This window comes from Scatophagus argus, chromosome 15, assembly GCF_020382885.2.
Source record: "Scatophagus argus isolate fScaArg1 chromosome 15, fScaArg1.pri, whole genome shotgun sequence".
Classification (NCBI taxonomy): domain Eukaryota; kingdom Metazoa; phylum Chordata; class Actinopteri; family Scatophagidae; genus Scatophagus; species Scatophagus argus.
Window position 1 is genome coordinate 12,454,846 of NC_058507.1, and position 16,826 is coordinate 12,471,671.

Consider the following 16,826-nt stretch of genomic DNA (forward strand, 5'->3'; position numbering starts at 1 on the left):
TGAGATAGCTGTGACCTGGATAAATGAGAATACCCACAGGCATTGGAGCCTACATTTCCCAGAATGCAACAGATTCCGCTGTGCTGAGGAAATGTCCACATCTTTCAAACTACATGCCCTCAGGTTTCAACACAGGCTTTCTTTAAAAAAAAAAATAAAGCTATGCCGCTATGACGTCATTTGGGTTCATTTTCAGACTTTAAAGAGCTGTTTTGAAAGCCACAGAGGACATTATACAACTGTTGTTTTATTTTTCCAGGTTGACTTCGGAAGCAACTACGAGGAGGTAAACTAATAAATACATTTGATAGCCTGCATCTGATTCACGCAACTGGGTCCGAGTCCAGATTGCTGTCAAAAAAGTTATTTAAACTTAATTCATTCATTTATTGCTAAGTTAATGGCGAAAAAAAGTTTGGTGGACTTTGACAAGTTTTTATTTTCCAGCAGGTCAGAGGTGATGATAAATGAAAGATTTGGACTCTCATGTAACAATGATGCTTTGGAAGCTGAGAGGAGGTGGGTGAGGCGTGATAATAAATATTCCAGTGATGAATAAATTATTTTGATCTCACACAAATACCTCGCAAACCACGTGACTCAACACCTCACAGGAATACACACACACACACACACACACACACAAAGTTGGGGTGGATATGGAGGGAGGCATGGGCTTGTCAGCAAACCGATAATTACAATCCATAGTAAAGATGATTTACCACGTCCGTCACCCAGCTCTCCCCTCTGGAGGAGGTCTGGGTTGGGTGTCCCACGGCCGCTGATGAAATTCCGGGGACCGGGAGGGGTCCCTTGGGATCGCGTGTGCTGCTGCATCTGCTGCCCTTGCGCACGCTCGGGGAAACCGCTCAGGGCCTCTCGTTAATGCCTCTCCCATGTCTTATCCTCTTGCCTGTGAGACCCCTGCAGTTTCTCCTGGTGCACGGTCAGGCTTTGTGAGAAACGTTTAGCAAATATTGATAGTTCTTGGCGCATGGAGGAGATCAAAGGGGGTGGGGGAGAAGGGGCTGTCTGAAAGGAGAGGGGGAATAATCGCTGCACGGTGCTTTCATGAATGATTTATGCAGTATAAAGTAGCCTCTGTACCTCAGGGGGGAAGGCGTTCGGATTTTCTTTGCTAGAGTTGTGTCAGATTTTCAGTCTTCAGGTCAGGTTTTCCCATCAAACTAGTCCCTAAAATAAAAGCTCTAAATGCAAACGTGTGTGTGTTTAGAATTGAGTGGCTTAATCACTTTAACAGTTATCAAAGGCCCAGGGTTTTTTTAAAAAAAATATAGATCAAGTTTAAAGCATAAATAGGTTATCTCTAATTGTTTACCTACATTAAAAAACAAAATAAAACAAAGAAACAGTCATCAGTCTTCTCTGCTTTGGTAGCTCGCAGGGAAAATAAAAGCAGATGCACTGATTTTGGCCACATTTAACACAGCAGCACGTTTCAGTACTTGGGACAGCAACCATCACCGCAGACTGATGGTCCATCACGCCACACAGACTCAACGGACACAAGTTATTCTTTATTTACCTCTTTTAATCAGTACTTCTGAACAGTGGCAACAGTAAAGCAGCAAAAAACGACAGGGTATGACTGCAGCAGAAAAGCTGGTTAAAAAAATGTGTGTGCGACAGTAAAATACTGAAGTCAGATGACTTTTACACTCTTTTACACAACCACACACACACATGCACTTACTTCCTGGACTGTAGTCAACATTGTAACACAAGGGGGCACAATGAGAGTAGAAAACAGAGAGAGATTTTAAAGAAACAGGAAAGCAGAGGAAACACACTCATTATTAAAGTCATTTAAAAGTTGCCTTAGATCCATTAAAAGGCGGCATTTTCCAAAGTCGAAAGCATTTGTCTGACTGGTCAAGTGGTCCTAAACATTTCACAATTTTCTCAAAGAACTGTTGAACTGTTGAGAACCACTTAATCAGAGAGACTACGCACACTTCTTCAGGGCAAAGTCCGTCCTTCAGACTGTTGATTCCGCTGTTGAAAGAAAATAAAAACAGCAGTCAGAATCAGTTTCCAAAAAAAGATCTGTCCGAAGTGAAGCCATCACTACAGCAGACTTCAGACCCTTACATTTTAAAGGACAAATCCACAAAAATAAGCAGAGGGCCTCAATCGACTACAAGCTCTGCGTCAAGTGTGCTTACCTGGAGAAGGTGAACTCTTGTCTTTTTTGCGACGTTTCCTTGGTGTCATCCCTGCACAGACTGACTGATTCATAGTCTGGAGCTCTTTATATAGAGTATTTTGGGGCTAGGTTCATACAAGCCTCTCATTCAGGGTGGAATGAGGCCCATGCTGGTCTAACCGGATGAGCTGGGTTCCACCAGCAAGGAGAACAACGAGGGCAGCCACCTTCAAGACAGAGATAGCAAATACCAGCCACTGCAGGCTGAGAAGTCACACGGACATATAGGACTTTAGTGTCATCTTTGTCTTTGAACTTCTAATTTATCTCAGTCAGACATTAAGGGTTCACACAGAAATGTGTTAGCCTAGCACCACACTTGGCTTTGATTCCTTCATATTCCTTGCCTGCTGTAGTCACAATGCAGTTATTATTCTGAACACAAAGGAAATGTTCACACTACGAGAAATGCCCTCCACCAGTCGGACAGATTTGTCGATTTTTTGGAATTCATAGTGAAAACCAAGCCAAACGGGAAATTGCTCAGGAATATTTAGCCAGGAGCAGCACATGCATGGTTTCAATGCAAGTTTCATGGTTTGCTGGAACAAAGTAGCAATCACTCGAGTCACTGCTTTGAAACAAGAGATTTATTTCTGTTGCTTTTTCCACAGAGAGAACAAACCAGTAAAGATTCCTTTTTCTCACTCACACATGCACATGCACGCACACACATATGTCTTCACAGAAACAGCAGGACAAGTTTCAAGTCTTTTCGAACTTGTTTGCACTTTAAAGTGACGGGTAATCACAAAAGAAATGGGGGGTTGGGGGAGGAGGGGTGACCTATACTGGTTCAAACAGAAAATCATGTCAAGCAAAAGTAACAATATTTAACAGCATTAACTTGTTGCACAACAAGGAAAACAAAAAAAATCAAAATACATGAGAGAACAGAAACTGCAGCTTTGTCCTCTTTCCATTTCAAAAGGGAGACCCTTCCAGCTCGACAATCGGCATGTGAAACAGGCCGGACGAGACTGAAAGGTGACTGTGGTACCTGTTTGAACAAAAGGAAACGAAAAGCTGTGCATCAGGGGCAGAGGCACGCTTACACCCAAAGTGGACAAGTACTACAATTATATAACACGTCAGATGATTTGACCAGTTTACATGATACTTTCCAGCATCTCACCATAAAAATAAGAATAAAATAAAGACATAGTTTTAATTTTGACCCAGTAATTCCAGATATCATGAATACACTGTTGGAGCAAGAGACAGCAGTACTTAAAGTATTGTCAAAGTTTTAAACTCTTTTGGTATATTAAAAAAAAACAAGATTTTAAAATCTTTTTTCATTAGTGTCAGCTCAGGTTTAAATCTTAATTCCCTGATCAGACATTACAATATCTGAGTCTGTTGTACATACTTAAAAATAAAAGTACTTAATTAAAACACTTAGCATGATAATGTTTCCTCAAATACACACAACAATCACACATATATATATATATGGTGTTGTTTTTTTCCAGCACTGTGTGCTCAAAGTGGTGGTTGCACAATGTCGTTCTGTCAGTCAGTTTGGACGCAAACACTGAAAGCAGGGATGGCTTTAACCATCACACAAACAGAAGCATTCAAAGGGAGAGTGACTGAGGACGGCTTAGGAGGAAGTGGACGCAAACGGTGGGGACGATTCTCGTTGGCTCAGGTAACTTCAGTTCACTTTGTAGACGCAGTGAACTCGATCACTCCATTACTCTGACAGAAAAGAGACAAAAAGAGACAGTGTTACTATGGCGCTCTGGGCAGTTGAGAGGTGTTTCAACACACCTGATGACTGGTGCGCACACAAGCACAAATGCACACAAACATGCACACACACGGGTCAGTCTAGTGTGAAGCAGGCTGCACAGGTTCAGCATTCACAGGCATTTGTGGGCAGGGAGTGATAAGATTTTATCTCACATGGGTCTGAGGTATGCTTAGCTCAAATGGAGACAAAATGGCTACTTCTCAAAGCCCGGGCTGCTGCTAACAATTATTGTATCACTTAATCCGTTGACTGTTTTTCTCTATTGAGAAGGTTAATCGACTGAACATCATGAGAGTTATATTGAAACACATTTATTTACAAAAACAGACAAATCAGGAAGTCCTCGCATTGGAGAAGCTGGAACATAGTGTGTGTTTTACATTTTTGCTTATTAAAATTAAAGTGATACCAAAATGGTCAGTAAACAGTAAACTAATAGGTGTTTTTTCTTATTTCAGTAACATTTACCAGTTTTGTTCTTCCTCTATGGTGTTCTGATTTTAAAAATCTCTTTTAATGCATTTAGCTGTGCATCATTTATTTGTGATTTTAAATACAGTATAATAGGCATAAGGGCTCCAAGGGCACTCGGTGATAGGCAGGGTCATCAGTGAGAGGGTTGCTGGTTTGAAGTCCAGCAGAGCAATCTGAGCCTTTTCTAGGTGGAGTTTAATGATCTCACACTGTCTATGTGAGTTTTTCTCTGGGCATCAGATGTGTAGGTGTGAATGTGTTTGCTGTGTATATATTGATGCTTTAGAGGCAGACTGGATAGCAAATGAATGAATGGATGGATGGATGGGTGTTAGACAAAGAGTGACATACACAAAGATAAAGGTGAGCCAAAGCAGCCAAATTCAGTATGGGAGATGCACAAAGTTGGGAAGCACATGCTCACTACATCTCATTTACCTCATCATCATCATCATCATATTCATCATATTCATTAAATCCACCAAATATTGTCTGAAAGTGAACAAGACAAACATGTAATTGAGAGGCAATTATAGGCAATTATGCCAGTGTGTGTTAGCTCAAGGCTGTGGACATTTGACATTGAAGAAACAGAGACAAAAGCAGGTGGAATGCACAAGTGGCTACCTTGGGTTTACTGCTCTGGAGGTGGACTAAAAAGGCCACCACTTCTTTTTTGCCAGCAGCGTGGGCCTGTGAAGAATGAGAATGGAGAACGAACAACAAGTGGTTTGACGTAATGATTTGAAAGTGTAATGGAAAATGGAACACATGCCCATAGAACCCACCACTTGAATTGCTGTGTGTCCATCATAGCCTGGTTTATTCAGATCCACCCCAGCGAGGCTCCAGATTTCCAGGCCCTCCAGGTCACCACTGGCTGCCAGGCTGGGACACAGAATTTGATAGTTAATATTAAAGCAAAATGTTCTGTTTTCCAAAATCAGTGCCATTAACAGATTTAAAAAGACAACACGAGACAGATACGTTTTGTAGAGACTGGGCTAGCACATCAGGGAGACAAATCAATAAAGGCTTTCGGATGTTTTCATTTACGATAACAGTGGCACAAGCCACTGTTCCGAAAGGTGTGTTTCTGAAACTGCAAATTCAAACTGTCTTGACAAAACGCGTCGCGTGTCTCGTTTGGATAAAAAAACGGGCCAGCCAGTATGTCCTATGCTTGCTGACACGCGTGATGCAGAACGCATCCAAAGCTATGCTGCCAGGGGGCATTCCTACAGTTTGTGTAACAGTGGGACAACTGGTTGTACCTGTGTCAGCTATGTAGGATGGGTCACTGAGGATGACTGAGCGGCCGAGAAAATTGTGACTGTGTGTGCGTGCGCTTGTTTGAAGACGTGCTTTTCGTGCATCTCACCTGCACAGTTCTGTTCCTGCTTCATCCAACTTGTCTCTGGAGAAGTGGGCTCCAGTCTTTCTCAGCAGCTGCACAACATCTTTGTGTCTAAGTTAGAGGACATGCAGTAAGAGCTTTGTGTTTATTACTGTATAAGGAATATATAAAAATATTAAAAATTCAATCAAAATTAGCTTTTACTCAAAATCATCGCCTGATACACCTTCTTAAGAAGGATAACTTCGATAAATTGTTATTTTCAACATTTTAATTTAATGCTGTTCATTTCAAGCTTTCAAATTTAGACTTTCATTGACAGAGTCAGTCTGGCAGTGATTAGAGGTTGGCATGTGAGAACAAGTTCCTTGTCCCCATGATGAACCACCCACGCAAGAGTCACTTCCAGTGACATTTGTGGTGACAGAAAATCAACGATGAAACAAAAGGCCCTAAATTGTTCACCACAGAGTTGCTGTGTTTAAAAATAAGAGCTGAGCTTACTATGTAACAAGACCTTCAATTTGATTTTTAATTGTTCAGAAGACTGTAGAACAGCAGCCAAAGAAGCTATTAAAGAAGACTTAGAAGACTTCCTGTAGAGTGTTAGAAACCACTCTCTGTCATCTGTGAAACTGGGAACAGGTTGGTAGGACTGGTTCAGAGGACACTCCCCATATTTGTGTTTAACCCTTCTCTCTCCATGCTCCCTGCCACTCCTTACATGGGCATCAAGGCTGTAGTGAACTGTGAAGTGTTAGCGACATTCAAAGACTTGCTGACATCTTCACAGCGACTCCAGTTCTATTACTTGGGGTCATTTCATTAAATACATGTAGGAAGAGCAAAATAAGCCCAGGTATGTGGCACAGGAAGTGTAATGACAGGTGTTAGCTCTCCAATGCATCCCTCTACCATCACAAAAGGAAACAAGTCCACACTTGCAGTAACAACCGTTAAAATAGGACAACAGCCATTTGGCACAGCGTCGACACATACAACGTTTCCACCCTGAGGCTCAACACAGCACTTTAATATTAAGTGTGGCTCTTCCCTGATAAACATTTAGAACAATGTCAATGAAAGACAAAAATTAAAACGCAGCGACGGAAAAATAAACATCATCGAAACCGTCAGATAACAATTAGCCTAATTAGTTTATAATTATTGGATGGCCTCTAAATTCCATTTCGAGTTGTTCCCTTGGTTTCAACCCCCCTCTGACGGCCGCTGCTCCCTTCCTATCATTTAAGCAGAGCCAGATTCCCTACCTTGCAGCTGCTCATTTAGTGTATAAACAACACATTTTTTCAGGGAACACTGAATGGTTACTAATGGCCAAAAGGGGAAATTTAAATGTTGTGTGTTAAACTTTATAAATGACATTATTACTTTAACAGACAGAGGAAAAAACAAACACATCAGCCCTTACAGTTTCAGTTGATATGAGTCTTACCTGAAGCGCACAGCATTGCACAGGGGTGTGTCCCCATAGCGATCTTTTGCATACACTGTGGCGCCATAACTCAGAAGGTACTTCACCACATTCAGGTGGCCCTCGCAGGCAGCAATATGGAGGGGTGTACGTCCATCATAGTCACAAAGAGAAAAGTTGCTGCCCTGTGACAAAGAAAAACATCAGTGTACTTCACCTGGAAGGTACAGGATATGTCTTTTGATGTTCCACACTTTTATTTAAACCAAAAAAAAAAAAAAAACAAAAACAAAATGGACAGACCGAAGCTGACCATGAATCAGTAATACTTTGTCTCAACATTGTACGGTTCCACCAGCAAGTCAAGCTGCAATTTACATACATGTCTGTCCATCCTGTGCCCGGGCAGACATGCCTTATCAATCTGGCCTCATGTTATGTTTGGCTGTGCGTCTGTGTGTCCATCAAGTCTTTGATATGTGAAGAGTGACCCTGAAAATCTGTTGTCCAACCAGAGTGGTTCAGCTCAGTGCGTTGACTCCGCAAAACAAACACGATCGAGATAAGCCAGGTCAAGTGCTGCCCTGCTGGCATAAAAGTTTAGCAGTATGCTGCGTTTAGTTGAGTGTCAGTCTTGCATCTGATTTTGCCAATAATACTGAAATGTCAACAGCCTACAAAGACCATTGCATGATGTCAAGAATAGGTAATGATTATCAACTGTACTCATGTGTGGTAGAAACTGTAGGGTGGCTTACCATTTCCTTTAGTGCTTCCAAGGCTTCTATGTCTCCGATCTTAGCAGCAGCACATGCCAGAGGAGGAGTCAGAGCATCACGGATGGCTTCCAGCTCCTGTAAACATCACCAACAGCCTTTAATTTAATTTTATTGAAATTATTTTAAATTTGACTGTACTTGCCTAAAGCTGTCTATTTATATTTACCTTATCTGTTTATATTGGGGTGGGGCAGCTGCCTGTAAAACTCTGACTCTGAATAAATATCAAATGCAGTAAAATGCAAAGACCTGGTTTGTTTGGTTATTGACAGGCAGTGTCGATAAGCGCTGTCCTCACCTCTTTGCAGCTGATACTCAGAGACTTGGCGATGACTTGGATGAAACGGCTGTCGCTCAGACACAGCTTGGCTCCTGCTAAGTCAGAACTCATCTCACCTCGCAGGTTCTGACTCATCATCTGGACAGTGCCACACACAATCACAATAGTGCTTCACTTTTGCTTTTGATCACTACTTAAATGAATTAAAAAGCAACATCACTTTTGAGTGTGGATACCGACCTTTTTCTTAGCAGCTAGGTCGAGCTCTTTCTTAGCCAGTACGTAGGACAGCTTTGACAGGGCAGCCTCTGGAGTCATGTCTCCACCAGCTATCAGTCCAGCATCCATCAATACCTGAAAGGTAAAAGGAATGAGTGGCTGAACTTCAAAAAAGGCACAAAATGTAGCAAAACTGATGTCAGGGCTGACTATTAGGTGGCGTACTTTGCCAGTGGCATAAGAAGCAGACACAGTCCCCCTCAGACACTGGGTGCAGTTGATGATGATGACACCAGCGTCAGTGGCTTTCTTCAGCTCCTCCAACAGGTCAGGACGGTTATCGGGGGCATTGCCACTGCCGTAGGTCTCCAGGACTACACCCTCCATGGGAGGCTGCAGAAAAGCCCTCACCTGGACACAGATGCGCCAAGGATTCACATTACAAACTCTTAAATTTTATGGCCAACTGCACTGGCTGTTCAGCTGTATAGAATCAAATTGAGGAATTAGTATTCCACGTTATTTTTCCTGCAGCATCTTTCACTCCAATGCATGAGCCCATCCACTCTCCTAAAAGCCCATCTGGTGTCATCAATGCAACCAGTATCTCTGTCACTGGTAGGCTGGCACCAGGAGACCCTATACCACATCATTAGCCACGGCATATGACTAGAACGGCAGAGGACTGAAATGGCAGGAAGGAGACCAATTAATCTGAAGGTGTTAGCAAGCATAAAGTCACTTGGCAAGACCAAGGCAGTTACCATAAAATCTGAGTAGAAGGTGACATTAAACATGTCAGGCTCAGGAACTATTTTCTGATGCGATAAGCAGTTTTGACAAGAAATGTTTGATGCAGATTACTAATGAAGCTTTCATACAGCAGAGACAGTGGGCACACGAGGGCCCGGTGCCTCGTCAAAACGATACCTCATAAAAACGGTTAAATGCTGTAAGGAGGTCTTGATAGTCGAGCTGCGCAGTGGAAGCAGATTGAGACAGTAAAGTCGGTATCCCAGCAGCCTCTGCAGGGGGGGCGTGTGACTGAACGTTACAGTATCTACGCCAGTCCTCCCTCTTTACTGGGTGATTGGTCATGGCTCATAACTCCTTTTCATCTTTCTCTGGGCTGAGCTTTGATGGCAGTTTACATGACCGGGAAGGTAACGGAAGACGGGTAATAGCACAATTAAATTAAAGTTAACTATATTTTACTGCAGTCTGACAGAACTACACTTTTGAGCAGTCAGTTGAACATATCTTTGATTCCATTTTAATATACCAAGAACAAGAAGGAAAACCTTGGTCTTAAAGATTTGCAGCATGCTGGTTAAAAATGTTCCTTCCTTTCATTATTCACCTAAATAAAGGATTAATGTCAGTTTAGTTATCATGCAAATCATTTATTCAAAGCAGTCACCAATTCTGGACATATCAGTCAAGTCTATTAACTATTATGTAGTGTGTCACATCAACCAAAGCCCAAGGACATCGGGTAACCTGTGGACATTAGCTGCATGTGACAAAGACAGAACAAACATTTCTGGTCCAGCGGTTCAGGGTCTGAGTGACTTACAGTAGCAGCAGTGATTCCTGGGAACAGCCTGAGCAGACCCACATTCCTGTTCAGCTCAGTGCTGACTTGGAATTTCGCTGTGGTGTTTGCTCTCCACACTGTATCCCAGTTAACTAAAGGAAAAGATGGAGAAAACAATAAATTAAAAAAAAAAACTGTCAGGAACATGTGAAAATAGGTGACAGACTCATTGACACCACTGGCTTACTTGTAATATCGACTTCAGCAGTTGCCAGAGGAGGCAAGTTAGGAGAGGAGAACGCATTGAAGCTCCCAGCATCCACCTTAGTCACACGATTCCCTCTGTAGAGTTTGTTGTAGAAATAGAGGCACACCTGAACAGAAATAAAGACTGATTTATTTGATATATTACAGTTGCTCTTCTACAATGACAAAATCCCTTCAACACTGCAGGACATAACATGGAGACGTGTACATGGAAAGATCTTTATCAGTTAATATCAATTGAAACGTTAGTCTGTTTTTGTCCAATCCCTCAATGCAGAACAACTGATCAATACGATAAACACATTTTTACTGCCCTTCAGTCGTACACAGGCATGTTCCGGTAACTGTTGTTCAGTGTTGTGAAACTCTGTTGTTAGAAAGCATTCTCATCAGATGAGTTGCTTAGAAGAGTTTCTGTTACCTGCCAACAGTGCTGAAACCTGTCTCTGGTGAACACGGCGTAGTTTCACACAATGATGAACACACAGGTGCGAATGTCTTGTGTTTACTCTCTTCACATAGAGCAGTTCCTGACTTTCCAAATTGCATTCCTCTACTAGTATAATATCAAGCAGGTGAGTGGCATGTACATCCCATGTCCATTTCCTCACCTCTGGAATGACAAACTGGCCAGCAATCAGCAGCGCCCCCAGCAGGTTGTCTCTGCCATCATTTCTCATCTCATAGATAGGCACCTGAATGCAGGACATTCTTTAGAGGGGAGGCAATGCTTAAAAAATGCTGCATGTCAGTTCTGTCTTATTGTTTGATCAATCCTGAAGTTCAGCAGCTCTTACCTGCGAGCCGGTGAGAATGATTGGTTTGCCCAAATGTTCACACATAAAGGACAGAGCAGAGGCTGTGTAAGCCATAGTGTCTGTGCCATGAAGGATCACAAAGCCATCATAGTGTTCGTAGTTTTTCTGGAATCAGACAAGAAAAAACTGTGCATAATGTGGATCACTTTAGATGGCAATACAATTCAATACAATTATAGTTTTTTCCCACCATATTATATGCTAATTATATCCAAAAAAAAGGGTCCTGCAGCCAAGTACCTCAATGTCTTTTCCAATCCTACCCCAGTCATCTGTAGTCATATTGGAGGAGTCCAGCAAAGGGCTGTACTCTAAGACCGTGTAGATTATCCTTTTATTGCCTTTACTCAGCCTAGAAGAGAGAAATGTTGAGTTTCTATCATTACATACACACATTTCATTATCCTAAATGCAGAAACAAAAACACGACCAACAGCCCAAAATGAATCAGTGGTTTCAGCCTTTGTTAGTTCAGACCTTCAATCCAAAACACAAAAAGCACACATGGTTAAAGGAATGATTATTATCAACACTGTGACAATTGATCGTTTGTCTTCACTGTGCTCAGTTAACAAAGTTGGGTCAAGATCAGTTTAAATTTTAGAAGTGAGTTAGTGAAGAGTAGGGGAATGCAAAAAAGCCAAACAGACTTTACGAAGCGAAACAAACTCTATTCAGCTGGGCCTTCTGTCTCAGCAGCAGGGTGCCAGAACCTGTTTCAGAGAAAGAGTTTCAAAAGTGTAAAAGGGAGGGGCATAACAGGCTTACTGCTAACAAGAGCAAGTTCCGATGTTCTGTGGCACCTTACCGCTGTGTACTGTAAATACAGGCAAAGCTGAGGGACACAAGGTGGCTGAACACTTATTTCACGAGTTGTTCCAGGTTAGAGCAAAATGATTACAGCCTGTGTTTGTTTAGTTCAAAAACAAGCTTTACATGTATACTCCTTGAGATGGAGTTTCACTGAGACGTCTCACAGCCGCACCTGCAACACTTCATGTAAGGCAGTGCGGACTGCCCAAACAGCCATGGAAAGATTTTCATTTTAATCTCTCTTCTAAAGAAACAGAGTGGAACACCCCCCACATTACCATAGGGCTGCCTTATAACACGGACATAGACGCTGAATGAAACAGCAGGGGGATGAGCCCCAGTCCACCCACCCAGGGGTCCTGCACACTCCATTCTAATTAGTCTTAAGTCCACACACTATCCTCTGACATATGCTGTTGATAATCTTAAAGCCAAAGTGCCACAAGAAAACACTATTCAAATCACCAATTATTCATCTATCTGGCAGTATACCCTGAGGTGTAGCAAAGCTACACATTAACATACTGCTTCTAAGATGCATGATATCTTGAGAATAAGGAGTGAGGGGGTGTGTGTGTGTGTGTGTGTGTGTGCGTGTGTGTGTGTGTGTGTGTTGTATGGGACTCAAGAAGTGGAAGAATAAGATTGGAGGTGGGGCACAAACAGCCTTGTGGCGCTGCCTCTCGACATCACATGAATAAAGCTTTTCAATAAATCAATAAACTAATTCCATCCCTCAACATCAGCTGACTGAATGCTGATTGCTTCAGGTGATATTAAAACTTCACACCTCAAGGACGATCAACTATTGAAAAGTTAATCATGCAGCCATAAAGACATCCGAGAATTTTAAAAAGAATTTGCATCCAGGACATTTACTAAGCAGCTGATTAATTAACAGTCTTGTGCAGTTGGTGAAAGTGTGGAAATGGTGACAGAGGACAGCAAAACTAAACAGACTTACAAACATGGATACCTTATTATAACCATACATCCCACACCAACCTGCTGCTTTCACAAAGGTAAACAACATGGAGGTGGATAGGAAAATTAGTGAATAAAGATACATTTCTGGCAGAGTTGCCCCCACTATCATCCACAGCACGCGTATTTGACAATGTAGGTCAAACAAGCCGTAAAGCAGGGTAGCCTTGCTTTAGCCAGCAGGCCAACAGCAGTTATTCACAAGCTAACCCTCCAGGAAACAGTAGGCTATCTCAGCTGGGCCACTCCTCTGCCACACATTAAAGCAGCTAGCCTGTTGGTGCGGAATCCAAGACATAGAAATACTTCAGGCAACACACAGCTCTATGCTCCTGTGTCCTCCCTGGTATTACCACCTATTGCCAAAGGACACGTCAGCATGCATTTCCTGTCAGGCAAGCACACCCTAACATTTGGTCTCTAGGACAAAAGAGACACTCTCAAGCTCAGTGCAGGAGCACACAATGCCAACGGTACTACAGCACCCGTGAAACAGACGGTCAGAATGTGACGTTGGCTTCCTGTTAAAGCAACAAAAGGAATTTAGAATCATTAAAACCATTACTATGAGGAGAGGAAGTTGCTTTCATTTAATTTGAATTTTTCCTGATAAAAATGTATCCTGGATGGCATGAAGACCATAAAACCAAATGAATTCTTGGCTATAAACTAAAAGTCACAATAATAAGGTGCAGTGTTCATCAACTTAAATGAGATTTAGCCTATACTACCAACCTACTCCACAAACGTATCTGACAAGCACACATATTATTTCACATACTGTTGAAGCAATATAGTCTTTAATGAAAAATGTCTTAAAGATATTACAAAAACTGTCAGAAAATCCTTTCACTCTGTGGTGAAAGAGCATAAAATGCACTTCTTACTGTAAGATTCCTTAATCAAGTTGTGGCTATTTGCTGACTGAGCAGGGAAAAATTCTGGACACACTTACGGGAGGACCAAGGTGTTCTCAGACCCATAGTAGTTATACAGGCAGGTTTGCTGGGCATACATCTCATCGTGGATGATGGGCAGTTTGCGCAGACTCTGTACAAAAGCATTGGCTTTTGGGGCAAGCACTGTGGGTTACAGAAGAAAAAAAGGTGGCTATTGTATTATTTCCTATTGTATCAGTAACAATTTTACAGAATGGTACAGGGGATCCACAATCATACAGTCACAACAGTCTCATACTGAACCCTAGTGGTAAATGTAAGAAATGGCATGGATATGGGCACTGCAAAAGTTAAGATTTTTAAATCTTAAAAATTAAGAGTCTTCAGGATATTGTCCTTCAGAAATAAAGACAGATAGACTGGAGAGAAGAGTTGGCCACAAACCAAACATATTTGAAAAGGTACAAAGTGGACTCCACTCCTGTTTCAGTAACAACTTCGCCCTTGTTTTGGTGGCATACTTTCCCCATTCAGTGGCAAACAGTTCTCGAGACATTTAACTAAGAACTGGAGTGTTTAACTGGCAAGCTCAGTGACTGACTCCTTGGCTAAAAACTGATGATTCCAGTATCTTTATTAACCTCATTGTGTGTGAACCTAGAGACAAGCCTACTATAACATTTGATGGTATAAAGTGAGTGCTTCTCAAAAGTTTGGTAACACTTGGATAGTAATGGTTTTCTTCTTGCTATCCCACCATACACGCCGTTCTCATTCAGCATTTGACTCATGGTGGACTCATGAAATTTGACATCAGGCCGATGCAAGAGAGGCCTGTAGATCCTTAGATGTTGCTCTTGAGGTTTTCGTGATGTAGAGGAGTATTACACATCTTGCTCTTGCAGTGATTATTGTTCTTTACAAGCACTCTTGGGGATAATAATAATGGATGATTTTGTTTAATACATAAATAAGTATAATTTTCCTTTACCTTAGATATTTAACTGGGTTCTCTCTAACTTTAGGACCTTAATGGTGATCTTATTACATTAATGCTGAAATATGGAAATTCTAAACTGTTCACCAACCGTGTCAACACTATACTACTTTATGAAGCGAGTACATACCACTGGGTAAACAAGAGAAAAGAGAATATTGATGGATTCCTAGTTTTACCTTGTACCTACTTGTCCTGGTTGGACCATCGAATGTTATTTTGCCACACTACATGCTCCTGTTGTTGCACAATATCTCATATCAACATCTAGTTATTCATTGAGAGAATCCGTGCTCTAGCACTAACTACAACCAAAAAAAAAAAAAAGTGATGAGGCTGGGTAAAATGTAAATAAAAACATAACTTAATCATTGTCAAACGACCTTTGTGTTAAGTTTTACAAGGTTTTACAATGGATCTGACGAAGGAAAATATTAAATAAATAGGTCTATGTCTTTACTCTTCCATGTATGGCTAAAAGGTGATAAGTAATTTATCTCATGAGGTTCATTTTACTCAGCTTCACTACTTTTTGGATTTGGGGTTGCAGTCGTGGTGGGTACAGTATTGTCTTTTCATGACCTCCCTCAGAGATTAACTCAGTTTAGTTCATTTAGCTTGCTAACTGCCACAGACTAGCTTCGACTGGGCAGTTAAGCCGCATGCAGGTCTATTTTAGGACACTCGCTTGCTGTAGTCATTCAAGAAGTTATCCCTGCCACGTGTTGAGGAGGGGAAAAGCGCGAGACACGCTAACAACAAACCACCTGCTCTGCTAGCAAGCTGCCACACTTCACTTAGCTGAGGGTACAGGACAGAATAATAAGTACGCGTTCCGTTAGCTTCAGCTACCGTTATCGTGAAGTGTCATCCCGATGGTTCCTCCGGTGTTGATAACCAGAACTCGCGCCTCTACGGCCGTAGGCGTAGTCACCGGCTCAATGGACTCAATCGAGTTACAGCTTGACAACTTTCTCCTTCGAGACGGTTGCAGTGGAATAGTTCGCGGAGTACAGGCATCAAATGTCCCTTCTGTCAAGTCCAGTTGTGGTTGTGACAAAGCCCGGGCAAGGGACGTTAGGTTGTACTCCGCCATGATGTCTTGTGAGATGATGAAGTAAACGGTTACTGCCCCTTTAACAAACGCTTGTGGAAAGTATTCAAAACACTGTGGTCTTCAACTGCTGTGGGCACCCTGTAACACGGCACCGTCTCACCGGTCGCATAAACGGCAAGACGGCTTCCATTGCAATCATGTGATGTAGAAAAATGGGCGGAACCATCGTCTTAATAAGCTGTATTTAATGTAGCCAAAACAAGCACGCGACGCTATCTCCTCTTGCAGGATCTCTCGAGATTGACTTTGACGTTATCTGACGTGACAGATGTGGGTGTGGCCTACAGTGGACAATATCCACCCCAAAATACTTCTGCGTTAAGGCTCAGTGGTGCAATAAAACTAATACATTGATTTTAAAGAATTATGTTTAATATTTGAAAAATACCTGCCACGTAAAAAGTTGAATATTTATGTGCAACAGCTTGGAAAAATCTTTAAATCCTTACAGTAGTGTAACCTCACTGCAAGCTACTTGTCACAACTTGTTTTACATTCTGTTATATTCATGTTGTGTAATTAAACCGTCCTATGCTTCCTGATATGTATTAGAAGTATTCAGATCCTTGTTTAAGTAAAAATCCATACCACACGTTGAAAATACTCCCCTATGAAGGCATATATTCAAAAATGTATTCATAGTATTATGGACAAAATGTGAAAGTACCTATTGTGCAGTAAGGTGTTGCCAGTCAGTATTTTCTGGATTAATATTGCTGATGCATTATGTTTGACTGTTGTTTCAGGTAGAGCTCATTTTAAGCACTATATGTACTGTTGGGTAGTTTAATCCACAGCAGTCCATCATATATGTAACTATATCTTTATAGCGTCATTGTCCTGTGAGAACCACTAAAAAAGTCT

General features: G+C 41.7%; 1 protein-coding gene and 1 long non-coding RNA gene across 3 annotated transcripts; both read right to left on the minus strand.

Annotated features, from left to right (window-relative positions):
• Nucleotides 1-1,534: 1,534 nt before the first annotated feature.
• LOC124072123 lies at nt 1,535-2,241 on the minus strand. Its single transcript, XR_006845448.1, has 2 exons — nt 2,187-2,241; nt 1,535-2,016 (listed from the first exon to the last, which is right to left on the minus strand). It is a non-coding gene; the product is annotated as an uncharacterized LOC124072123 (long non-coding RNA).
• A 554-nt stretch (nt 2,242-2,795) lies between these two features.
• On the minus strand, nt 2,796-16,212 carry aspg (asparaginase homolog (S. cerevisiae)). 2 transcript variants are annotated; one of them, XM_046413158.1, is made up of 17 exons: nt 15,698-16,212; nt 13,905-14,031; nt 11,393-11,504; nt 11,132-11,257; nt 10,946-11,029; nt 10,315-10,441; nt 10,107-10,219; nt 8,756-8,941; nt 8,552-8,665; nt 8,330-8,449; nt 8,011-8,106; nt 7,274-7,437; nt 5,842-5,928; nt 5,249-5,348; nt 5,088-5,153; nt 4,899-4,952; nt 2,796-3,931 (listed from the first exon to the last, which is right to left on the minus strand). In XM_046413158.1, exons 1-17 carry the CDS (start codon nt 15,939-15,941, stop codon nt 3,893-3,895), a joined length of 1,959 nt encoding a protein of 652 aa, XP_046269114.1. In that variant the 5' UTR covers nt 15,942-16,212; the 3' UTR covers nt 2,796-3,892. The 2 variants fall into 2 exon arrangements, with proteins under 2 accessions (XP_046269114.1, XP_046269115.1); XM_046413159.1 differs by lacking the exon at nt 4,899-4,952 and having other exon boundaries at nt 15,698-16,211.
• Nucleotides 16,213-16,826: the final 614 nt, after the last annotated feature.